Here is a 24,755-nt window from a genome sequence, read left to right as displayed (position 1 = left end):
CAAACTATCCTACTGTAAGCTTTTTCTTCACAGAAGTACTGATCCTAGTTTGGAGTTTAGACTTTTTGTTGATAAAAAAAGATGTCCTTTCCCACCCTGAAAGCGACCATCTTAGACTCCTCCCACAGCCACTATAAAAAAACTTCACTCATAAGTGGAGCTCAGTCCATCATGGTCTGTCTTCACTGGTCTTTAGCAGCTCTTTATGTTGTGTTCTTTTGGATCGTTAAATACGCCATAGGTATAATCTGTTCTGATTCACGGACAACTTTTATGAATGGGAGATGCTGCAAAATGTGCCCACCAGGTAAGATGTTCTATTAAAATAAGTTAAAATGTTTTCTTCACAGGTCAATTGATGCCTTCAAAATGAATACAAAAGTTTGAATTAAGCCATTTTTAATACAAAGGGGAATATCTGGAGGGATTCTGCACAGAAACAACAGAAACTGTATGCCGCCCATGTCCTGACAACTTCTTCTCTCAACATTATAACGCCTTTAACAAATGTACGCCATGTCAGTTGTGCCAAGGAGCCCACAGAGGTAAGAATTTATCGTGAAAATCATGGCAGCCAAGAAGAAGATTATCGATAAACAAACCAGAGTAAAATGATTTCTGAAGAAAAAAAAAAACAGGATATGGGAACAAGACTTCTCACAGGAAGTGGTTGCATTTCTTGTCACTGGACAGAATATGAAGAGAAATGTTCCCCAACCACAAACACCAAATGTTTGTGTCACCCTGGTTTCTTGTGTTCGGATGATGACTGCTCACAGTGTGTGGAAAATATGTGTGATGTTGGCGAGAAGGCGGTTAAGACAGGTAAGACTGATGATTTGAGTTTGATATAAAAGGTCAATTTTGAAATGCTATACAGTAAAGTCTCGTTATATCGATATCGGATATATCGATAGTCCCGGTTATATGGATACTATTTCTATGCACGCACGGAGAAAATTACATGCAAAAAGGGTCGGATATATCGATAGTCCCGGTTATATCGATATTTTTTCGGACTCCCTTGAATATCGATATAACGAGACTTTACTGTATATATATGCACATGTATAGAAACTCACATTTCTTTTGGGGGTACATTCCGGACACTAGCTATCGGATGGATAGCTGGCTAGCTATTGGATAAATAGATGGATAGAGAATGAATACATTGGTGACTTTTAATCTATGATTACACACGCCCCTCTTGATCCTCTTCTTCTTTCTTAATGATACTGCATTTCCATTCAGTCAGTTTCGATGAGAAGGTTTCTTCAGCCGTCATCTGTACTTCTTTGAAGGTGTCGGACGTTTCGCTTCCTATCCTAGAGGTTTCGTCAGCGAACTAACATTTTGCTGGTAGCTCTGGCTTTTAGTTTGCTGACGAAACCTCTTGGTTAAGAAGCGAAACGTCCGATACCTTCAAAGAAGTACAGATGACGGCTGAAGAAACCTTCTCGTCGATGGGCCACTCCTGTACGACTGAGAGCTTACACAGTCATTCAGTCACTTTATATTTCAGTATCAAAACGTGAAAAATACAACAGTGAAAAAAAAAGAATAATGAGCTGTCAATCAAATGTGCAAATCTGTATGATATTATGTAGGACCAATGCCGTACAAGTGCCAGCCATGCCGCGATCATGAATATTTGGACGTAAAAATGAATATCTGCAGGCAACGGATACAGTAAGTAAAATGACTAGCTAAATATGACCGAATGACAGTCATAAGTATGTGGTTTTTTTTTGGTCAACAGGTGCAGCAAGAGAGGACTTGTGGTGCAGTTTCCGGGAAACAAAACCCATAACGCAGTTTGTCGTAGACATGGTATGTGAATGTAAAATCAATCTTGGACAACTTTGACATGCGTCATTTGTATAACAGATTTATGACTCTTAATTTCTTTTATCTCAAAGACAAGTCAATACCAATATGGCAGACCCGAAGATACTTCACTTTAAGATTGAAAATGTTATTTCTGAACTTCAGACTCTAAATTACCAATTACTAGTAGGAGCCACTTGTTTTCACACTTTCTCCCACAAACATGGTAAAAATGGGCAGTTCTGTCTCAAACAAATTGGCAAGCAAAAAAAAAAAAAAACAGCATGGTCATTGCCTATTAGGGTTTTTGTACATATAGTATGATGACTTCTGCCATCTTTTTTGTCTATGTGTGCTATTGTGTCTATTGGATCACAATCAGATTTGGTCTCAGTTCATAACAACAAGCTCCCACATCTAATACAGTGTTGATGTTTGCAATAATGGATGTCAAAAAATACATTGTTAGCTGAAATACGACTTCATTCCTCACCAGAAAGAGATGTTTGTATCATCCTTGGCATCGGATGTGGTTTGCTGGTTCTGATTCTTCTTGTGACTTTATCTCACACCGGTATATGTGTTGCAAAGAAACGTAGAGCAGGTATGTTTATGGCAATTTGATATGTTAAAAAGTTCAACCTAATAGGTATATGATTTGTTCATTTAGAAGCCTGGATTTGCTTCCCACATCAATTGGGGTGCACACATCCTGATATTTTTTACATCCTGTCTGATTTATTTTTTGACATTGTCCTTTGTAAACAAAATGTAACTTATTTCTTGAGTTTCCCAGTTTTTTCCACTTTGTAACATTTCAACCCACTTTTAGCACCTCATCATTTTTTTCCCAATTTTGAACATTCATGTCAATTCTTATTTGTGTAATACAGTCAATATTTTTGACACATACATATTTTTTTAATATTTTACTTTTGAATATGTTGAATGTATTTTTCATATCTTTGTGGGTTTAAAAATGGTCAGTTCTTAATTTCTTATCTGATTTAGATATTTTAACAGCTTTACCAATTGCGTCATGATTTGAATTTTACAGAATGTACTTTTTTTTAATATAATGCACAACATTTATAATCATAGATAAAGCTCATATTAATAACCAAAAGAAAAGCAATAGAGTGAAACAAGTTGTACATAAAACAAAAACAAAAAACTAACCAAGCTGAACAAAAAGCAGAAAAAAAAAATGTATTTATTATCCAAAATGGGGTTGATTTTGATGTCCCATGTTTGCACACCAATATGAACATACAGCAGAAACATATTTTAATCCCAGAAATATTACAGGTGCTTCGAAGCCAAGCAAAATTACATTCATTCAGATAAAGGATTTCCTTATCATGTATGTTTCTATCAGGCGATTCGCTGTACAGCAGACCTGTTGAAGAAATCGGCGATGGCACTCACTGCAACCTGAATCCAAAGGAGCCTTAATCACTTGGACAGTATACGGTCACAATTTCATATGACCTTCTTTTTTAATATTATGGTGAGAATGACCCAAGATGTCTGCATGTTGTGTCCAACCTCACTTAACTGCTACTGGATGGATATTAAAGTTGCTGCAGTTTCTTCTACTGTTGTCACAAATGTTGTGTTGTCTTATGTGCTTAGTGTGTTTTCAACAATGTGTGGGCTTGGGGAATTTTCTGAATTCCATCAAATGTGTTTTTTCCGCTTCACAAAATGTTTATACTCATGCATTTTTCTCTACAACTTTGCTCCATAAACATGAGGAGTTTATGTTGAGTCTGCCAAGACATGTAAATTCATATGCTGCATATGTTATTAGGAATGAGTGTGGGGTTTTTGGTCTCTTCCTTTTATGTTGAACGGAAAATGTCAAACAACATGTGCATGTTTTGGACAAATAACCATCGGACATAAATGAAGAGCCAATTATAAAACTGGCAAAGTTAGTAAGTGAATTTTGTTCTGCACCAGATTGACCATTCTATAAATGAACTCATTCACTGCCATTGAGGAATTGATTCGGGAATTGAAAATATTAGATAATATAAGAAAACAATAGAACACTGGCTCAAGTCAGATCTCAACGGAAGTGGTTCGATTGTTTTGACTTTCAACAAGTCAAAGTGTTCGTGTTGTCTAGATTTCCTGTGGTGAAATGATGCATGCTCGGCGTGTGTGGGTTCTTAAAAGAACATACCTGTCAACCTGCACGTTTTTGCCGTACAAAGTACATTTATTATGCATTTTAAGACATGTACGCCGTACAAGAAAATCTGTACGAAAAAAAAACGCTAATTTGTCAATTATGAGTACCATTCGGTATACACCGTGTTAAGACAGCCACTACGCGACATCACGTGACTTGACAGCGATAAAAGCCAGTGTATGTTTATGCGTTTTGACTTGTCGTACGACGATGAGCGCAGCGGCTGCTCTCTGGCTCTGGCAAATAAATATCCTACTTGTATGATCTAAACAAGAGGACCATCTCGACTCTTTATTCTCCCAAATGCATCGCGAAAGCGCTGAAGATCTCAACAGGTTATGGGCCCAGGAGACGTTTGGGAGAGAAAGTGAAACCAGAAGTGTATCCAGACTTGAAAGAGCGGTGAGCAAACGAGGCTATCGCTAACCGGCTAAAACAGCGGTCAAGATGGATCAAGGAAGGGCAAGCAGGCACCTTCGACTGGCATTCGACGGAGATGAAGATAAGTACGAGATATGGGAAACAAAAATGCTCGGACATTTTCATTTATTGGGACTAAAGAAGACCGTGCTAAGCGAGCCGGCGACGAGTTCCGAAATGGCTACTGATGCAGAGAAAATGCCGATGCGTATGCCGAATTGATAAATATGCTTGATGACAAGAGCCTCTCACTAATAATGAGGGATGCACCTGATGATGGAAGAAAGTCTTTGAAGATATTGAGAGAATATCATGCCGGGAAAGGAAAACCACGGACAATAAATCTGTACACCACGCTCACGTCGCTTCAAAAGAGGAACGATGAAAGTGTTACAGACTATATCATCAAAGCCGGAACCGCCATCACAGCACTCCGAAATGCGGGTGAAACTTTGGGAGATGGACTACTTGTTGCCATGGTATTAAAAGGACTACCAGCAAGTTTCAAGCCATTTGCAATCCATGTAGCGCATTCAAATGATGAAATCAAGTTTGCAGATTTCAAGATGAAGCTACGGAGTTTTGAAGCCACTGAGAAATTGAACACTGAGTCAGGGGACAGTGTGATGAAGACGCAAAAAGGGTCGGAGTGGGTGACACACGACCAAAACCAACACCCGTGACCAGCACAGTGATGACACAAGCATAGTGTGATTCAAGTGTGGAATCAAAGGCCACAAAGCAAAAGAATGTCGACAGAAGACATGATGCAGTCATTGCAAAAGCAAGACTCAAAAAGACGCAACGTGCAGGCATAAGGACAAGGACAGACGAGATGACGCCAGGAAAGCGTCAGAAAATGGCGACACTGACAAGGTGCACAAGATGAGGGACGGCAAGACCAGATCCAGGGAGCAGTTGGGTCGCAACATCCGAGAGAGAGGATTGATGGTGGACACGGGAGCCACTTCGCATATCATCACCGTCATGACCATGTTCAAGACTTTCGACAGCACGTTCAGACCGGAAAGACACCGTGTGGAGCTGGCGGACGGCACACAATGCAGCGGAGTCGCACATAAAAGGGGAGATGCTGAGGTCTCTTTTATAGACATCAAAGGACAAAGACATAAAGCAACGCTGAAAGACGCTTTATACATTCCTTCATACCCCCAAGACATTTTGTCTGTAAAGAAGGCAACCACTAACGGGGCAACAGTGATATTTAAAGTAGGTAAAAATGCACTAATGACAAAAGGTGGGACAAAATATGATATACATGTGTATGGAAAGTTGTACTATTTACATATTGAGAAAGAGACAGAGATAAATGAAACAGATGAAAACACATATTATGTCATGAGATTAAGGCCTAAGACTCGTGAGGTCTTTCAGTAAAGGGATTCCGCACGGCACCGGCAGTCCACGCCGACTCCAAAGAACGCCAAAGGAAATCCTCGCGCTCATCCCCGTGATTGGGAGAGAGAACATGACGCCGGCGCTACCGGCGCGACCAGCGCTCGTGGGCTCCGTAGATGAGCAGGAAGCTCGGCGGGCTTTTGCGCTTTGCTCTTGCCGGCGCTCTGAAAAGCACACTTGAAAGCTTTCGGATGCCTTGATTTTGCCAGCTTGGAATTGCGGTTGCTTGGAGAAAGCGCAAATTAGCGTCTGACGGTGTCTGCTTGCTGCTTCCAACAAGAATGTGGAAATGGAAAAGGGATTGCCCCCCCAAAAAAAACAAAAAAGAACCCAAGCAAGATACAGTTCCAGTTGAAGAGAACACATCCATTTGTGTTGGATGTCGCCGGTTCTCATTCTTGTTCAGTTGTCGTTTCATTTCAATTACAGTAAAGTCTCGTTATATCGATATTCTCGGGATTCGGAAAAAAATATCGATATAACCGGACTATCGATATATCCGATCCTGCGGCATGTAAATTTTCTCCTTGCGTTCATAGAAATAGTATCGTAATAAGCAGTACTATCGACATAACAAGACTTTACTGTAGTTCAAAGTAGTTGACAGAGCAGCTTTCACATTTAATATTTGCCAACACGTCAAAATGACGGATGACCTTAAAATTTCCGTTAACTTTTAAACTCCGTTCACGATAGAAAACAGTTGGTCAATGTAACCTCCACAGAAATATAAAATATGTAAATGGTTATACAGTCTTGTTTAACTTAGATTTCGTTACAAAGGCTTTCATTTGTTATTATAAATGCTCCCGAGTCTTCCTTCACGAATGACGTGAAATTTCGCATTTGCTTCGAGCTCCTGCTGAATTTTTTGGGCCCACTTTTACCTCTAATTCCTTCTTCCGCTTGTAGGGGCGCTAGCGTACCCCCTGACTGCACCATACCGGTGATCACATGACGGTCTGACTGCCTCCCAATTCCCCGCCCTTCTTCCCCTCCTGAGCTGGAAAAGCACAACCAAACATCGAACGGGGAGGGAAGAGGAGAAACACTACGGACTTCCCAAGATGCTGGCGTTAATAAACCGACTTTTAGACTGGTTCAAGTCCCTCTTTTGGAAGGAGGAAATGGAGCTGACCCTGGTGGGCCTCCAGGATTCGGGAAAAACGACGTTCGTCAACGTAATCGCCGTAAGTCTCCACCTGCGAGCTACGGCTAACTAGCCTAATGCTAACAACAACGCTAATAACGGGAGAACGATGACTCGAAAGAAATCGTCCTTGTAATATGCGATAAAGATCACATTATTTTACCCCGTTGCGGTAATAACAGCAAATCATATGCAAATAAACGCGTCTCATGGCTTGCTATGAGTTAGGCTAGCTAGCAGGATAAAGCTGTTTTGCTTTGGGATGAGTATGGTGCTCTCAAACATAAAACGACACATTTTAATAAAAATAAAAACAACATACTATACATTACATTACAAAATGGGTACATAAAAAGCAGTACATATATTTAAGAAAAGGTCATTTTTCAAAAGAATGATATACGAGAGTTACAAGTTTCACGTTTTCAACTATCAATGTCCATATTTTGTGTCATTGTGGATATGTAACTGAAGTTTGGAAGAAAAACAATTCCAAAGAACTGTTTCTCTAATTTTATATTATCAAGATTCTTCTCTAACGTGAATTGTTTAAAAATGTATATATTTTTAAAGCCATGACGCTATGAGAGTTAAATTTCATATTTTCGTTGTTTGCTTGATATTATTTTTCAAATTAGCATGTAATATTTGGACATTAAATGTATATTGTTGAGAGAAATGCAGATCTTTGAGTAATGTTTATTGTTGACTGTTAATTATCCACCTGTTTATGAGAAGAAAAAAAACAAATTAAATGTGGATTTTTACTCGAATAAAGTTAGTTTCGCACATATTTTCAAGGTTAACCCCGTAATTTCTAAAAAAAGGCCTTTAAATTTAAGATTACTGGTATTTATTAAAGTCTAGTTTTTTGCTTAAGTGCTTAATTTTACTAGTTTAAGTGCTTAATTTTACTAATTTCACGATTTGCATTGAGAAGAGTCCCATACTTTTTCACATTGTTTTAAAGGGCAACCAATGTCACTTTTTTGTTTTTTAACTGACATCAGAAAAACGTTTTATAGCATCTAAAATACCCAAAACACGCAGTATGATATTTTTATTCAAATGCAAAACACCAATAAAAATGACTTAAAGTGTCCAAAATCTGCAAAAAATTGAGCTGCGAATTGGGCATTTTCAGAAAGTCCCGCCCTAGTTGGTGATGTCACGCCAAGACGTCTTGCATTGCTGGAGAATCCAAACAATGGCTTCATATTCGGAGAATATGCTTTGTTGTTACACATCCAGTTATGAATATGATTCAAATAGTTCTGATGAGGAAAGCATACATGTTTGCCATCGATTAAAGAAGTCCTTCCGTGTCATTTTGAGGCATCTGGACTGCAATGTAACGTCCCACAAAAGAGGCAGAAAAATGGCGCCCGAGCTGTTAGGAATGAATCAGCACGTTTCCACAGGCTGATAAATTCCTTCCATGGAGCTTGGACTCCCTCTGCTGGCGGCTTTTGGGTGCAACACAAGGTTTTCAAAAAAACAGTACAGCAAAATACATTGACGTGATGTAAAGACGCTACAATGCGTCTTTTTTACGGTCAGGAGGCGGTCCTTTTCTGACGTCACGTACGGACTCGTCACCAACTCAAAAACAAGACTTCCTGAATATTCAGCGTGAGTCTTAAAACGTAAAATATAGCTAAATGCAGTGGAATCTTATTAAAATATGCCCAGGCGAAGTCATTTGAAGCCATTTCACAAATTATGGACACGTGTCCGGAGACGTCGGTTGTCCTTTAAACATTGTAGTTGTATTACGAGAGATCTATATTTTTGAGTGGTACTATATTTTAAAGTAAATGTTTCATATACAGTATTTCAGGGGGAAAAAAATCACATATTTTGAGATTAAAAAAATTGTTTTCGCTCCCGTACTTTACAGGAGTAAAGTCAGCCTGGTTAAAAATCGTGATCTTTTCACAACAAGGTTTGTTTTTTTATGAAAAAGTAGGATATTTTTGTGAAAAAATATTTTCATTACACAATTTAAAATAAAGAAGGCAACATTTTATCATGTTAAAAACGTTCATTTAAGAGAACACTTCAAACAATTTTATTGGAGAAAAGTATTATTTAAAAATGTATACTATAAATGTACGACATTTCTCCAAGAAAGATTGGTGATATTTTTGCAAAAATAATTGTATGCTTAAAATAAAGTATATTAACAGGAGAGGAACAATTCATTAATATAAAATTAATAATATAATATAATAATATATAATCATTAATATAAAATTTACACGATGAATGAACAATCCATTGTTGCTGTAGCTGACGTACCTCCATTTCCTACTCTTGGAATTTCTGTGATAGCTCAATCATTTTCATATCATTGTCTGGGTCTGTTTTATTGTAATATATTGTTGATGTAATTTATTATACCAATATAAGACTGCGAGGGGAAACCCAGGTTACACTTTGCTGTAACCTCTTCCTCCTAGTCGTGTGATCTACTTGGACCCGAAATTGTTTGCTCAGAATGGGGTTCTGTTCCACTCAGCAAGTAATTGTGGGACTTCCTTCAGTCAGTCAGTCACAAGACCGTTGCATTCATTTCCACTTACTTGTGTCAGGTGACCACGTGTCGGTTGTCATGTGCTGCATGTGTGTGGGTGGGTGTAATGTGTCTGTTTGAACACTAGATGTCGTGCTCACGCAGAGCAAAAAGATGAATGAACGATTTCTGTGTTCACAACACAGTGACACTCTTGAAACTGTTGTAGTAACAAATTATAGCAATTTATCAACACTTTATATATAATTTGCCCTCAGTGTAATAACATACGTTAGATAGAACACCGAGATTTAGCCTTCAATTTATCTATGTCTCCTTTCAGTCAGGCCATTTCAGCGAAGACATGATTCCCACAGTTGGTTTCAATATGAGGAAGGTCACCAAAGGAAATGTCACCATCAAGGTATGTGTTTTCAGCTTCCTGCTTTTATTGCAAACATTAATATTGCGCTGTTTAGCAAGAGGAAGTCATTGAATGACAAACATCTTTTTTTTCCTGCAGATTTGGGACATTGGAGGGCAGCCGCGGTTTCGAAGCATGTGGGAGCGCTACTGTCGGGGAGTCAATGCCATTGTGTAAGTGTGCTTCTGTATTTAGGGAGCTGACCTTTTGATTCAAACAGAACCACTTTATGGGACACTTCAGGAGACTGTTTGATATTTGGTATTTTTTTTACTCAAAATTCACTCATTCACTGCCCGATTAGCAAACATGTGTCCACTCCAGTGCCAGGGTTTTTGGCATTGTCACTCAAATTCCAGAACCCACAGAATATTGAGTTTTAGGACTACAGGCAACATCCGATTTACAACCGGCTCGCCTTACGACCGCCCGTACTTACGACCACGACCTCCAGACCCTATTTTTAACATTTGAATTCTACGCCTGGCATCGCAACGCACTAGCAGGCCGGAAACACGTACGACAATTTTAGCCAACCAGGCAGCTTCTCACTCTCGCACAGCAATCGACCGTGTGATGGCACCAGAGGGGGGAGTTTGCGAGTCATTTAGCCTCCGAGTCTCTATTCAACATTGTGAATGTATTTTGACTTACGACCATTTGGTTGGAACGGAACCCGGTCGTAAGTTGGATGTTACCTGTACATAAATATTCAATGCAGTGTAAGAAACCTCTGACTTTCTTTTTTCATGAGGAAAAAAATGTTTATTCCTAAATTATATGGGTCTGGAGTTATATGACCTTGAAATGAGGACGGCTGTGCAAAAAACAATGCAATACATACATATTGGTTTATATAGCGCTTTAACAATAACTGAAGATGGAACTAAGTGCTAACATGGGAAAAAAGGGAAATGTTGGCCCCTTGTGGAAGGGAAAAAAAAACATTGCCAGAGGCCGTGGCTAGCGCATTATTGGCACCCAAACAAGAAAAACAAAACCTGAACAAATTTGGGAATGGCGTTCTACGTCTTATTTTCAATTCTCAAATAAATTCTGGAATGGCAGTGAATCAGCAACTTTTTTGATGATCCTGGCATTTTTTTTGTTTCAGTGTAAGGGACCTAAACATATCAAGTTGGGTGTTTTGAAAGCAAGTGAGGGTTTCAGGAGCTGAAATGAACCGTCCTGTTCTGTGGTGCTCATTTCCAGATACATGGTAGATGCAGCAGATCGAGATAAAGTGGAGGCATCAAGGAATGAGCTTCATAATCTATTAGACAAACCTCAGTTGCAAGGGATCCCCGTGAGTATTCCTCTTTTCACCGGCCCCTCATAAAAGACTCTGGTGACCTGTTCTACCAAGCGTTGCTTGTCTGTTTCAATAGGTTTTGGTTCTTGGAAACAAAAGAGACTTACCCACAGCTTTGGATGAAAAACAGCTTATTGAGAAAATGTAAGTCAGTACTTCAGGGCATTGCTATAGTTTATAAAAGAGTTCTGCACAATAATGGCCAAAAAATATTCATTTGAAGGACAACCGACACCATTTTTTTGTTTCCTAACTGACACAGAAAAATATTTTATAGCATCTACAATACCCAAAACATGCAGGCTGATATTTTAGTCAAATGAAAAACACCTATAAAAATGACTTGAAGTGTCCCAAAACTACTTTAAAATGACCTCAGAAAGTTTCAGTTTCAGAAGGTCCCGCCCCCTTGTTCGTGACCTCACGCCAAGACGTCTTGCCTTGCTCAAGAATCAAAACAATGGCTTCAGATTCGGAGAAGATGCTTTCTTGTTCCTCATCCAGTTATGAATATGATTCAAATAGTTCTGAAGAGGAAAGCATAGATGTTTGCAATCGATTAAAGAAGTCCTTCCGTGTCATTTTGAGGCATCTGGACTCCAATGTAGCCTCCCAGAAAATGCACAAGATGGTGCCCAAGCTCCGTTGGAAATGGGCTGATTTGTCTGCTGGGAATTTGTGTCAGCTAGTATCAAATAGTAGTCTTGGTGCAACACATAACGATTCACCATCGCGTTATCTATGTGTTTTCCTTCTAATTTCGCCATCAACACTAAGTTTTCAGACCAAACAAAGTACCCAAAATGCATTGTGTGTCGCTTTCTCGGTCAGGGGCGTTCCAACCTGACGTCACGGTAGGCATCGTCACCAACTCAAAGACAAGACTTTATGAATATTCAGCACGAGTCTTAAAACGTAAAATATAGATACATGCAGTGGAATCTTTGTGAAATACGCTCAGTAGAAGTCGTTTAAAGTGATTTTACGAATTATGGACACAACTTATCCGGAGGCGTCGTTTGTCCTTTAAAACTGACATGTATAAAATCTGGTTTTGTACATTTGTTTTTTAAGCAGTATACATATTTTCACGTTTTTGTCCAAACGGCTCCTTTTCCTTTTGTAGGAATCTGGCGGCCATTCAAGATCGGGAAATATGCTGTTACTCAGTGTCTTGCAAAGAAAAAGACAACATTGGTGAGTTGAGGGAAAAAAAGAATCTTCCATCTTTCAGCAAAAAAATGCAATTATTTACGAAAGTTTGTTTTCTGTGCACATTTCAGACATCACCCTTCAGTGGCTCATTCAGCATTCGAAGTCCCGGAGGAGCTGAAAACAATGAGGGGAGGAAATGTTTATGCCAGCTGTTTGCCATGTAACCGTCATGCCACATCGACTTTGTTCTTAACTCACCAGATGCACTCTTCTGTTTATTTTCTTTCTCTTTTTCCATTTGTACCAACACCATCACCCACAAACTTGGGGAATGCACTACCCCAAAAATGTAATCCTGGTACCAAATGAATGACATGTAATTGGCATTATTTGTCCTGTAAATTTGTACGATGTGACTTACGATAATGTATTGGTTTAAATGGTAAAGCAGCCTTCTTTTTGCTAATCCTTCCTTGTATATTATTTGTGATAATTATGCAGTCAAGCAGGTCTGTACGAATAGTATCCAGCTTGTATGATTTTTCACCGCAGTTGCTCATATGAATATGTGATTCTATTTAAAGTCTGAATGATCAAAAACAATGTTGCTGCAGGGTTGGTTTGCATACTGTAGTCTGCGTTGTAAGTAAGCCTCTCAGCAATCGTATTTTATTTTTTGCGCCATGAGAGTGGTGACATTTAAAGTGCCTTGTGCAACATGGCATGCTAAATGTGCCGAATGGGGGATTTAAAAACACAGATCACTTCAGTGTATTAATTAAAGGCCTGATTTTTAATATATGAACAAAACTCTTGTTTTATTTTCTTGTTAAAGTGTGTTATGGCTAACTTAAAGGACAACCGACGCCACCGGACAAGTTGTGTCCATAATTTGTAAAATCACTTCAAATGACTTCTACTGAGCGTATTTTAATAAGATTCCACGGCATTTAGCTATATTTTACGTTTTGAGACTCACGCTGAATATTCAGGAAGTCATGTTCTCGAGTTAATGACGATCCCGACGTAACGTTTGGAATGCCCCTAAGCGAGAAAGCGACACACAATGCATTTTGTGGTACTTTGTTTGGTCTGAAAACTTTGTGTTGATCCGTGTTGATGGCGAAATTAGAAGGAAAACTCATAAATAATGCGATGGTGAATTGTTGTGTGTTGCACAAAGACTACTATTTAATATTCGCTGACACATATTCCCAGCAAACAAATCAGCCCATTTCCAAGGGAGCTTCGGCCCCATCTTTTGCATTTTCTGGGACACTACATTATGTCGGCGGCCCGGTAGTAAAGTGGTTAGCACACCGGCTTCACAGTGCAGAGGTCGCCAGTTCGCGTTCCGGTCCGGCCTCCCTGTGTGGAACCAAAAACATGCATGGCAGGCAGATTGAAGACTCCAAATTGTCCCTAGGTGTGAGTGTGAGAGTGACTGTTGTTTGTCCTTGTGTGCCCTGCGATTGGCTGGCAACCAATTCAGGGTGTCCCCCGCCTCGTGCCCGAAGACAGCTGGGATTGGCTCCAGCACCCCCGCAAGCCTAATGTGGAATAAGCGGTACGGAAACGGAAAAAATACATTGCTGTCATTGACAGCTCGAATTGATGTGGGAGGACTCCTTTAATCGATTGCAAACATTTATGCTTTCCTCTTCAGAACTATTTGAATCATATTCATAACTGGATGAGTAACAAGAAAGCATCTTCTCCGAATCTGAACTCCGTGAGCCCATTGTTTTGTTTCTTGAGCAAGGCAAGACGACTTGGCGAGACGTCACCAACTGGGGGCGGGACTTTCTGAAAATCCCCAGTTTCGAGCTGATTTGTAGAAGATTTTGGACACTTTGTCATTTTGTTATTTTTATTGGTGTTTTGCATTTGACTAAAAATATCAGCCTGCGTGTTTTGGGTATTTTAGTTGCTATAAAACCTTTTTCTGAAACAAAAAGATGGTTTCGGTTGGATGGTGTAGGAGAAATTTGACCCTTCATCATCCCCGTTTCTTTAAATTGGCCCTGTTAGTATACATTACCAAGAGTTCCGCCATATTTCTTGCTTTCATTTAGACCACCCAAAAATTTATTTTTGAATGTTGAATGTCAAACATATGTTTAATATATTTATTTTGAAGCATAAAAGAAGAAATTTTAGTTATTTTAAAAGTGGTTTAATTATTGTACATAAAAGATTGAAATTTGCATCTTATCAAAAATCACTGCTTCGGAAATGGGCCATTAGGGATTCATGCATCTTATTCATAACCAAAATGCTTATTACCCAAAGAACAAATATTTCAATAAGTGTTTTCCCAAATTATTATTTTTATATGCAGCACAAATAAATCTCTGCACTGTGAAGCTAATGTGCTAACCCAGAAGATGGTTTGGAAAATTATTATATTGTGTACGTGTATGATTGAATGGGGATTACATCTTTAGTAGACACGTAAAAAAATACAGCAATTAAATCACAACTTTTATTTGAGTTAATTTACCGTATTGCCAATTCTGAGGCTGACCTAAAACTCAGGGAAGTCGACCCCGGAGTCCCCGGATGTAGATAAAATGCAACGTGTCTCAGTCTGTCACGCTTTAAGGTGTTTCCTATTGCTTCGCGTGTTCTAGACGACTCAGCAGTGTAGCGAAAAAGCACATGCGCGTGATTGACAGCTTTCAGGAACAAATCAGTTCACGAAAAGGGGTAACGTCATACTCTGACTTCCAATCACTGGCCCGGATCTTGGGAGGGGCTGGTTTGTTGACAGGAAATGTGTAGATCTGGACACTTCTTTCCACAAGCTGCTCTGATACAAGTCGAAGTTATCGGTTTCGTTTCGTCTACGCAGGTGTACGTACATAAATAATGTTTTTTTATAGCGAGCCGGAGCAAAGATGCAATGGCGGTCAATCGTAGTCGGTCTGCTCGTGTTGAGACTGTCTGTCAGTTTATGGCTCGCCTTCGGACTTGGAGCGTACGTTAGCTTGGGCACCAGCCACAGCGACGGCGACGCCGATGAGCCCTCGACTGGGGAGAGGAAAGAAGGTCAAGGCGACTCGTGGTCCAAGCGGATAAGCGGTTATAAACATGATGACACTACCGGGACATTTACCGTGGTGGTGGGCGAGTCTTCAAAAAGGTCCTACATGAGCTTTTTCGACGGCAACAAGGATGATTACGTCCGCAGATACAGCTCCTTCCCGGGCACCCTGAAAACCACAATGAAGGAGAAGGCCAGAGAAATGTTCTACTTTGGTTATGACAACTACATGAAATATGCTTTCCCCAAAGACGAACTCAACCCAATTGACTGCGAGGGCAGGGGTCCTGACGTACACAACCCGTGAGTTGGTCATTTTGGTTCGGCAGGCAACGATAAATCTAGGGAATAAGACAGACCCCTTCATATTTGAATGAATGTTGTATATAATCATGATAACGGTGGAATTACCAAATCACGTTCACTGTATTAATTGTGTTATACTATAACGCAATTAATACATTGAACGTGCCTATAACTTATATGCATCAAAACAAGTTTATTTCGTTCAAGTAGCCAACCAATACAGACTCTCCCCACCTTACAAACAAGATACGTTCTGAGCGATCGTTCGTAAAGTGAATTTGTTCGCAAGTTGCTTCAGTGCTTTATTTTGTATGGAATGTTTCTTTAAGTCAAACACTGAACCGGGAAGTATAAAACACAGACGCTCTCTAACAGTAGTAAAATAAATTCACACCTACTGTAGTACAATGACATATAAGAACAAAACAAAAATGTTCGTTTTACTGTTATTCTAACTCAAATGTTCGTAAGTTGAGGAACATCTGTACAAAATTTCCACTGTATCACATTCAAACCCACCGTTTTACTGGTTCACACTTTTTAATGTACAGTGATACCTTGGCTTACGAACTTAATTAGTTCCCAGACCGAGTGTGTAAGGCGAAAAGTGTGTATCCCCAAAAATTAGTTTCCCATAGGAAACCATTAAAATCAGAATAAACCGTTCCCAGGTCCCCATAAAACATAATTTTCTACTTCTTAATTTTCTAAGCCTTAAAACTCCGCAAAATATGTCTTATTTTATGTATAATAAATGTGCTAGGGTATTATAATTAAAGAAATAAGCTGTACGGTATAATAAAGTGGTTTTATTTACCTTTGTGATGGTCGTTGATGGCGTGATGGAATGGAGTGGCCGGTTTCATCAGCATTAACACTTGAGGAATGTAACCTTCTTTCACCATCTTTAGGAATAATCCCTTGTAGGTGCTTTCTCTGTGATAATTGTACCGAGTTCATCAATTGTGTTCTGACTTTCTCCCATGTTCTAAAAATCATGCATGTTCTCTTCATCTTCTCTTGCCAAAAGTAATTTAGGATTTACCCTGTTCATCGGTGATTAAAATAGCAACATGTTGGTTAATAAAATTGATTGATTGATATTTCATATGTCAGATTCATACTTTCTCTGTCAATGATTGTTTCATGACTATTTTTGCTTTGAATGACAGCTCTAACATCAACATCAATGACGTTTTGGGAAACTACTCGCTAACCCTCATTGATGCCTTGGACACACTGCTGGTGAGTGTTTTTTTTGTGTGGATAATTTAATGAATCCCTTCTCTCGCAAAATCTCATTGGGAGTTCTTTCCCCAGGTGCTTGGAAATGTCACAGAGTTCCGGCGGGCCGTCCAACTGGTTATCGACACCGTTTCTTTTGACAAGGATTCAACGGTGCAGGTTTTCGAGGCCAACATCAGGTACCTGCTACAAAACCACAAGGACAATATGACATTTAGTTTCAGAAATACCTTTGGAGTTGGTTGATCATCGTTGAGTAATCTGCAACAATGTAGTTTTGTATGTATGTATCTTTCAATGTATCTTTTTAATGAATAAGCTATTAGTTTGCCAACATGATCGTTAACTATTTTCCATTGGACTATATCAGGGGTGTCCTCGAGGGCTGCTGTCCTGCCTGTTTTCCAGCTCTCCAAGGAGCAACACACCTGATTCAAGTGATCAGCTCATCAGCCAGCTCTGAAGCAGCATCAAAATGGTCCTGATGATTTGAATCGGGTGCGTTGCTCCTGGGAGAGCTGGAAAACAGGCAGGACGGCGGCCCTCGAGGACCGACTTTGGACACCCCTGGACTATATACTACAAAATTGTCTTTTTTACCCATGCTTCCTTTTAGATCTATTTTGATGTCAATTTTGTATGCTTGTCTTCAGGCGTACATTTTATTTTGCTTTTTAAGCTTTTTTAAAGCATCTTTGAGTGCGATGAAAAGCCCTTTCAAAATAAATGTATTATTATTATTTATTATAGAAAGCGAGCTAGCTAGCTAATAGATAGTTCATAGATATAATTAGCTAGCTGGCTAGCTAGCTACCTGGCTATCTGGCTCGCTACCTAGGTATCTAGGTAGCTAGCCAAAGAAGTACAGCTGGCGGCTAAAGAAACCTTTCATCGATGGACCATTCCTGAAAAAGCTTAATATACTTCCTTGGATTGGATTGGATTTACCTTTATTTGTCTCACAGTGGAGAAATTTGTCGGAAGAATCATTAGCGCTTCCTCACGATGATTGAAAGAGTTGTACATGTAGCTATCTAGCTGGCTAGCTATCTAGCTATCTAGCTAGCTATTGGCTAGCTATCTAGCTCGTTATCTATTGGCTAGCTATCTAGCTAGTTATCTATTAGCTAGCTATCTAGCTAGCTATCTAACTTGTCCTGTGACTCTGAAGTGACCTTGAGAGTTTTGAAGAGCGCTTGTAAATTATTATTATGTTATTATTATTATTATTATTATTATTATTATTATTATTAGCTATCTCTTAGCTAGCTAGCTTTTTATCCATTTGAGTTACTTGAGTTACCGGTGAGTGAAGGCTGTAGCGTGGGCCTCCCGCTGCTCCCCCACAGAAAAAACTTAGCCTCTGACTGTAAAGTGACCTTGAGAGTTTTGAAAGGTGCTTATAAATACAATGTATTATTATTATTATTATTATTATATTATTATGATTATTATTATTATTCCTTGAATGATTATTTTTATTGGTCTCGTTTTCTGAAGGATTTTAGGCAGTCTGATCTCGGCTCACATTCTGCTGACGGACTCCAAACATCCATTTGGAAGAGTGAAGTTTGAGGACTATGACAACCAGTTGCTACGCTTGGCACACGACCTGGCCATGCGTTTGTTACCCGCCTTTGAGAACACTAGCACAGGTATCCCTTACCCCAGGGTGAGTTCAACACATCTCAGGTTGTCACATTCGATTGTCTTTATTTCTCATAATTGTATTTATTTATTTTTTTAATCCAGGTTAATCTAAAAACCGGAGTGCCTTCCGGCAGTATAAACGAGACATGTACTGCGGGAGCTGGTTCGCTGCTTGTGGAGTTTGGAATTCTGAGCCGGTTAACGGGAGATTTCACATTTGAAGCTATGGCTCGACAAGCTGTCAGAGCCCTCTGGAAACTGAGGAATAATGAAACTGGTCTGCTAGGTAGGGGAGAAAATCACTGCCAAATGTGCAAAAAATGTGTCCTCTCCATTGCCGGGGTTTTTGTCATTGTCACGAAATCCGAGAACCCACAGAATATTGAGTTTTAGGACTACATCAACATTCAATGCAGCGTAAGAAAGACTTGACTCTCTTCTTTCAACAGAAAAAAACCTATTATTTCCTATATTATATGGGTCTGGAGTTATATGATCTTGAAATGAAGGCAGCTTTCCAAAATACAATGCAATACATACATATTGGTTTATTTGTAAGAAACAAATTATATGTAAATTATATGTAAGAAACCAGAGACCACAAGGCTTTGACACCTATGAAAGGCCTGGGGGCCAAATTCGGCCCATCACATGTTTTTTTTTCGTCCCGCGAAAGCAAATCAAACTTGTGAAATTCCGTGATGCTTGCTAAAAGCCTCACCAAAATGTCATATTTTTGGATGTAAACCACAATAACAGTCATTATTCTTGACTCCAGATTTGAAAACGAGTGACCCATTAATTTGTTGTGCGCTCTATATTTAATACTTGGAGGGGATTAAACATCGAATGGCTTCCCAAAATTCATAACAGCCCTCGAGAGGAAACCATAACTACAATGTGGCCCGCGGCAAAAAATGACTTTGACACCCCTGCCTTATACTCTGTTCTTTCATCAGAAAAAATAGTTAATTCCTAAATGATATGAGTGTGGCGTTATCTGAGTTTGAAATGGGGGCGGCCATCTAAAATACAATGCAATACATACATATTGGTTTATATAGCGCTTTAACAACAGCTGAAGCTGGAACAAAGCGTTAACATAGAAAAAAGGAAATGCTTCCACCTTGTGCTTTATCTGCACCCAAGCAAGAAAAAACGAGAACTGTGGAAGAGAAAAACATTGCTAGAGTTTTAGAACTACATAAACATTCAATGCAGTGTAAGAAACTTTAGATTGTCCTCTTTCATTAGAAAAAGTGTTAATTCCTAAGTTATATGGGTCTGGAGTTATATGAGCTTGAAATGAAGGTGGCTGTCCAAAATACAATACAATACAATACAATACAATACAATTGGTTTATATAGCACTTTTAACAACAGCTGAAGCTGGAACTAAGCGCTAACATGAAAAAAGGGAAACCCTGCCTCCTTGTGCTTTATCGGCACCCAAGCAAGAAAAAAAACAAAACCCAAATAAACTCTACGTCATATTTTCAATTCCTGAATACAAACACAAAAAAATGCTGCCCCCTTGTAGAAAAGGAGAAACAGTGCCAGAGAACATGGCCAGCGCTTTATCAGTACCCAAACAATTGCTTTTTCTCATCAGGCAACATTGTCAACATCCAAACGGGACACTGGGTGGGGAAGCAGAGCGGTTTGGGCGCGGGCATGGACTCCTTCTATGAGTACCTGCTCAAGTCTTACATCCTTTTTGGCGAGGAGGAGGACTACATCATGTTTCAAGCTGCTTACGCCAGCATCCAGAACCACTTGAGGCGAGGGTGAGGACTCGAGAGTTGACAGCGAAGTTGTAACCTTCTGGTTAGCTGTATGACAAGCATGTTGTTGACATTCCAATAGGCGAGAATCATGTAATGAAGGAGAAGGGGACCCGCCTATCTACGTCAACGTTAACATGATGAGCGGCAAGATCATGAACACGTGGATTGACTCCTTGCAGGCCTTCTTTCCCGGGTTGCAGGTCAGCGTGTGTACATACTAAAACATGATGGAATTTGTGATACAAATCCAAAGAAAATGTCTTTTTTAATTTTTTTAGGTGCTAAATGGTGATGTGGAAAACGCCATTTGCCTCCACGCCTTCTACTATGCCATCTGGAAGCGCTTTGGAGCTTTGCCAGAGAGGTACAACTGGCAGCGGCAAGCTCCCGATGTCCTTTTTTACCCGCTCAGGCCGGAGCTGGTGGAGTCCACCTATTTGCTCTACCAGGTGACCTGCCATCCAACATAAAGTGTTTTGAATATATATTGCAATTTAATACAGGATTGTATATGTATGTATGTATGTGTGTGTGTGTGTGTGTGTGTGTGTGTGTGTGTGTGTGTGTGTGTGTGTGTGTGTGTGTGTGTGTGTGTACGTGCGTACGTGCGCGCGCGCGTATGTATGTATGTATGTATGTATGTATGTATGTATGTATGTATGTATGTATGTTGGTGTGTATGTGTATATATGTGTGTTTGTGTGTATGTATGTATGCATGTATGTATGTTTATATTGATATGTATGTATATATGTGTGTGTATACGTGTGTATACGCGTGCGTGTGTAGGTCTGTATATGTGTATCCGTATGTATATGTGTGTATACGTGTGTATATGTGTGTATACGTGTGTATACGTGTGTGTATACGTGTGCATGTGTGTGTGTATATGTGTTTGTGTGTGTATGTATGCATGTATGTATGTTTATATTGATATGTATGAATATATGTGTGTATACACATGTGTACGTGTGTGTCTATATGTGAAGCTGTATGTGTGTGTATATATATGTATGTATGTGTGTGTATATATATGTATGTGTGTGGGTGTGTATATATGTGTATGTACATATATGTGTATACATGTACATATGTGTTTATATATATGTATATACTGTATATGTTTGGATGTATGTCCGTATTTCCTTTTTCAAAATTCAACCACTTGTATTCATTGTCATTCTCACTCTCAGATTTTTTTTCCTTCTTTTCAACCCCCACCCCACCCCTTTCAATTTCGCTGCTGTCGATGGCAAATTTCCTCACTGTGGGACTATTAAAGGATTTCTGATTCTGATTTTGATTTGCCTCTGCAGGCGACCAAAAACCCTTTTTACTTACACGTTGGAATGGACATCCTTCAGAGCCTTGAAAAAAATACCAAAGTCAGGTGTGTGCCTTTGCGGTTTCGCGCCACTCTTTAACTGTCATGGCATTGATGTGATCTGCGTGGTTTCCAGATGTGGCTACGCCACCCTCCATCATGTTGTTCACAAATCCAAAGAAGATCGCATGGAGAGTTTCTTCCTCAGCGAGACGTGCAAATATCTTTATCTGGTACGACCTGTCACTCACAATTCCACACATGTTAAACCCGATTGAATCATTTTTGTTTTTTTTTATTGCAGCTGTTTGATGAGGACAACCCGCTTCACAAATCGGCTAACAAATACATCTTCACTACCGAGGGTCACTTGATGCCCGTTGACAAGCGCTTCCGGGAGAAAGGAGTAAGCAGAAAATGTCCGCGTGAAGTCGACGCGCCGTTGGAGACGATAACAACTGAGCAACCTTCTCAAAACACCAGCAATGTAAGATTCCGCATCTTGGTTGATGTTGTTTTGATGTACAGTGATACCTCGGCTTACGAACGCCTTAGCTAACGAACTTTTGGCCTTACGAATGTTAAATTCGCGAGAATATAATCTTGGCATACAAACTATTTTTGGGAAACACACGGTGATTTGTCGTTAGCGAACGAGCCGGTTCTTGGACCTCCTGAAATGGCAGCCAGCTTTTTTTCCCCTCTATTCTCCGCCCCCAGTCTTCGGTTAAAGCCGCACGTGATTGGTCAAGATCCGTGGTATAGGACACACACACACACACACACACACGAAAGGGAGACGACAGAGCTTGAAACAAAAAAACAAAACTGAAAAAAACCAAAAGTGAAATGGTGGGAAAATAGATCGAAAACACAGTGAAATTTGGACTTGTTTCAACTTTATTGATAGTTCAAAGGCATAGTGTAGACAGCAGAGAAAAGACAAGCAAGAGAACCAGCTATTAATGATGTTTCTAGTGTGTCTGCCTGCATCTGTTGCTGTTGCAATATCACAACTTCTAAGATGTACAACCCAGAGCTCCTTGAGACACGATGCAAAAAGCTATCCATTCCATCAGGCCACCAACGGCCATCACAAAGGTAAATAAAACGACTTTATACAGTAGTTTATTTCTTTAATTACAATACCATAGCACATTTATTATACATTAAATAAGGTATATTGTGTGTAGTTTTAAGGCTTATTTAGTTGAAAATTATGTTTTATGGGGACCTGGGAATGGATTATTCTCATTTTAATGGTTTCCTATGGGAAATTATTGTTTGGATTACACACTTTTCACCTTACACTTTCTGGGAACCAATTAAGTTTGTAAGCCAAGATATCACTGTGTTTATTTGATGTCGTCACAATCTGGATGATGACAATTAGTTTATGACACATGAAAAATCAATTTGGATTGGATCCCGAATAATATTTTGGTGGTCATCCCGCGCAGTGCATCCGCATTCCTGAGGCGCGACGCTATACGCTGCCCTTGAAGAGCGTCTACATGAGGCAGATCGATCAAATGGTAGGGCTACTGTGAGTCCTATTTGCTCAGGTGCACTAAAAACTACCATGTGAAGCTTTTTCCACTTGAACATAATTTCACTATTTTTTTTTGCTAGTTTCAGTGTACCAGTCACTTACGGAATGATTCCAAGTGTGTGTCTGTCTGTCTGTCTGTCTGTCTGTCTGTCTGTCTGTCTTTAGATGAAGCATTCAGTGCCTGTTTGTAGTTGACCACAAGTGCTGTATCCCTTGTTTTAAAGGACAACCGACGCCTCTGGACAAGTTGTGTCCATAATGTGTAAAATCACTTCAAATGACTTCTACTGAGCGTATTTTACAAAGATTCCACCGCAGATAGCTATATTTTGCGTTTAAGACTCAGGAATATTCAGGAAGTCTTGTTTTCGAGTTGATGACAATGCCTGACGTGACGTCACGTCTGGAACGCCCCTGACCGAGAAAGCGACACACAATGCATTATGGGCACTTTGTTTAGTCTCAAAACTTCATGTTGATGGCGAAATTAGAAGGAAAACACACAAATAACGCGATGGTGAATCGTTGTGTGTTGCACCAAGACTACTATTTGATACTAGTTGACACAAATTCCCAGCAGACAAATCAGCCCATTTCCAACAGAGCTTGGGCGTCATCTTGTGCATTTTCTGTGACGCTACATTGGAGTCCAGACGCCTCAATGATCCGGAAAGACTTCTTTAATCGATTGCAAACATGTATGCTTTCCTCTTCCGAACTATTTGAATCATATTCATAACTGGATGAGTAACAAGAAAGCATCTTCTCCGAATCTGAAGCCATTGTTTTGATTCTGGAGCAAGGCAAGACGTCTTGGCGTGACATCACGAACAAGGGGGCGGGACCTTCTAAAACTCGCCATTTCCGGGGTCATTTTGAAGTACTTTTGGGACACTTTAAGTCATTTTTATTGGTGTTTTGCATTTAACTAAAAATATCAGCCTGCGTGTTTTGGGTATTTTAGATGCTATAAAACGTTTTTCTGATGTCAGTTAGGAAAGAAAAAAATGGTGTCGGTTGTCCTTTAAATTGTGCTTCTGTTGTGGAGTTTTTCATTTCTTTCTCGATAATGTATCAAATCAAATGCAAACAGATACATGTTGAACACTTTTTTTAGAAGTGCCTTCTGTCATTTTTTTGTGACCATCCTCATGTTTACAACTAACTCAAGCCATAGTTTTGACGTCAAACATTTTCTAACATTCTCCCCCCCCACCCCCGATATCCGTGGACTATTGTCATTGCTTGATATATAATTGACTCAGGGTTGAAAGAAAAACAAATTGATGAACAATCTCACAAAATGATGTCTTAGTTATTGCCTCTAAGGCCATATGGTATTATTTTATTATTTTCTTTTGAAGTGGCACTTTTTTGTCAAATGTGTTCATTTGCTGAGTAAACTTGCTGCAGAGGAATCAGA

General features: G+C 39.6%; 3 protein-coding genes across 4 annotated transcripts; all 3 read left to right on the top strand.

Annotated features, from left to right (window-relative positions):
* Nucleotides 1-171: 171 nt before the first annotated feature.
* tnfrsf18 (tumor necrosis factor receptor superfamily, member 18) lies at nucleotides 172-3,423 on the top strand. 2 transcript variants are annotated; one of them, XM_089010557.1, is made up of 7 exons: nucleotides 172-307; nucleotides 411-545; nucleotides 694-825; nucleotides 1,608-1,689; nucleotides 1,760-1,830; nucleotides 2,324-2,431; nucleotides 3,206-3,423. In XM_089010557.1, exons 1-7 carry the CDS (start codon nucleotides 172-174, stop codon nucleotides 3,280-3,282), a joined length of 741 nt encoding a protein of 246 aa, XP_088866683.1. In that variant the 3' UTR covers nucleotides 3,283-3,423. The 2 variants fall into 2 exon arrangements, with proteins under 2 accessions (XP_088866683.1, XP_088866684.1); XM_089010558.1 differs by lacking the exon at nucleotides 2,324-2,431.
* An 807-nt stretch (nucleotides 3,424-4,230) lies between these two features.
* arl8ba (ARF like GTPase 8Ba) lies at nucleotides 4,231-13,223 on the top strand. The gene is made up of 7 exons (XM_089010559.1): nucleotides 4,231-7,056; nucleotides 9,875-9,955; nucleotides 10,055-10,128; nucleotides 11,168-11,261; nucleotides 11,344-11,411; nucleotides 12,394-12,464; nucleotides 12,551-13,223. The coding sequence occupies exons 1-7, from the start codon at nucleotides 6,934-6,936 to the stop codon at nucleotides 12,598-12,600; spliced, it is 561 nt and encodes a 186-aa protein (XP_088866685.1). The 5' UTR covers nucleotides 4,231-6,933; the 3' UTR covers nucleotides 12,601-13,223.
* A 1,980-nt stretch (nucleotides 13,224-15,203) lies between these two features.
* On the top strand, nucleotides 15,204-24,755 carry edem1 (ER degradation enhancing alpha-mannosidase like protein 1). Its single transcript, XM_089009252.1, has 12 exons — nucleotides 15,204-15,771; nucleotides 16,947-17,019; nucleotides 17,095-17,198; nucleotides 18,520-18,691; nucleotides 18,772-18,955; nucleotides 20,282-20,456; nucleotides 20,536-20,656; nucleotides 20,735-20,905; nucleotides 21,773-21,846; nucleotides 21,917-22,013; nucleotides 22,085-22,267; nucleotides 23,241-24,755. The coding sequence occupies exons 1-12, from the start codon at nucleotides 15,323-15,325 to the stop codon at nucleotides 23,328-23,330; spliced, it is 1,893 nt and encodes a 630-aa protein (XP_088865378.1). The 5' UTR covers nucleotides 15,204-15,322; the 3' UTR covers nucleotides 23,331-24,755.

Source organism: Hippocampus bargibanti, linkage group LG12 (genome assembly GCF_051943395.1).
Source record: "Hippocampus bargibanti isolate YZ-2025 linkage group LG12, ASM5194339v1, whole genome shotgun sequence".
NCBI lineage: Eukaryota > Metazoa > Chordata > Actinopteri > Syngnathiformes > Syngnathidae > Hippocampus > Hippocampus bargibanti.
Note: the sequence above shows the minus strand (reverse complement) of the source record. Positions and strands in the feature narration are given on the sequence as shown.

Excerpts from the sequence above, each read along its gene's own strand:
- tnfrsf18 (XM_089010557.1), top strand. The coding sequence starts at position 172 with ATGGTCTGTCTTCACTGGTCTTTAGCAGCTCTTTATGTTGTGTTCTTT. Across the intron at positions 546-693 it reads GTGCCAAGGAGCCCACAGAG|AATATGAAGAGAAATGTTCC; the intron begins GTAAGAATTTAT and ends GTCACTGGACAG. Across the intron at positions 1,690-1,759 it reads ATCTGCAGGCAACGGATACA|GTGCAGCAAGAGAGGACTTG; the intron begins GTAAGTAAAATG and ends TTTGGTCAACAG.
- arl8ba (XM_089010559.1), top strand. The coding sequence starts at position 6,934 with ATGCTGGCGTTAATAAACCGACTTTTAGACTGGTTCAAGTCCCTCTTT. Across the intron at positions 9,956-10,054 it reads AAGGAAATGTCACCATCAAG|ATTTGGGACATTGGAGGGCA; the intron begins GTATGTGTTTTC and ends TTTTTCCTGCAG. Across the intron at positions 11,262-11,343 it reads CTCAGTTGCAAGGGATCCCC|GTTTTGGTTCTTGGAAACAA; the intron begins GTGAGTATTCCT and ends CTGTTTCAATAG.
- edem1 (XM_089009252.1), top strand. The coding sequence starts at position 15,323 with ATGCAATGGCGGTCAATCGTAGTCGGTCTGCTCGTGTTGAGACTGTCT. Across the intron at positions 20,457-20,535 it reads CAGAACCACTTGAGGCGAGG|GCGAGAATCATGTAATGAAG; the intron begins GTGAGGACTCGA and ends ACATTCCAATAG. Across the intron at positions 22,014-22,084 it reads CGTGCAAATATCTTTATCTG|CTGTTTGATGAGGACAACCC; the intron begins GTACGACCTGTC and ends TTTTTATTGCAG.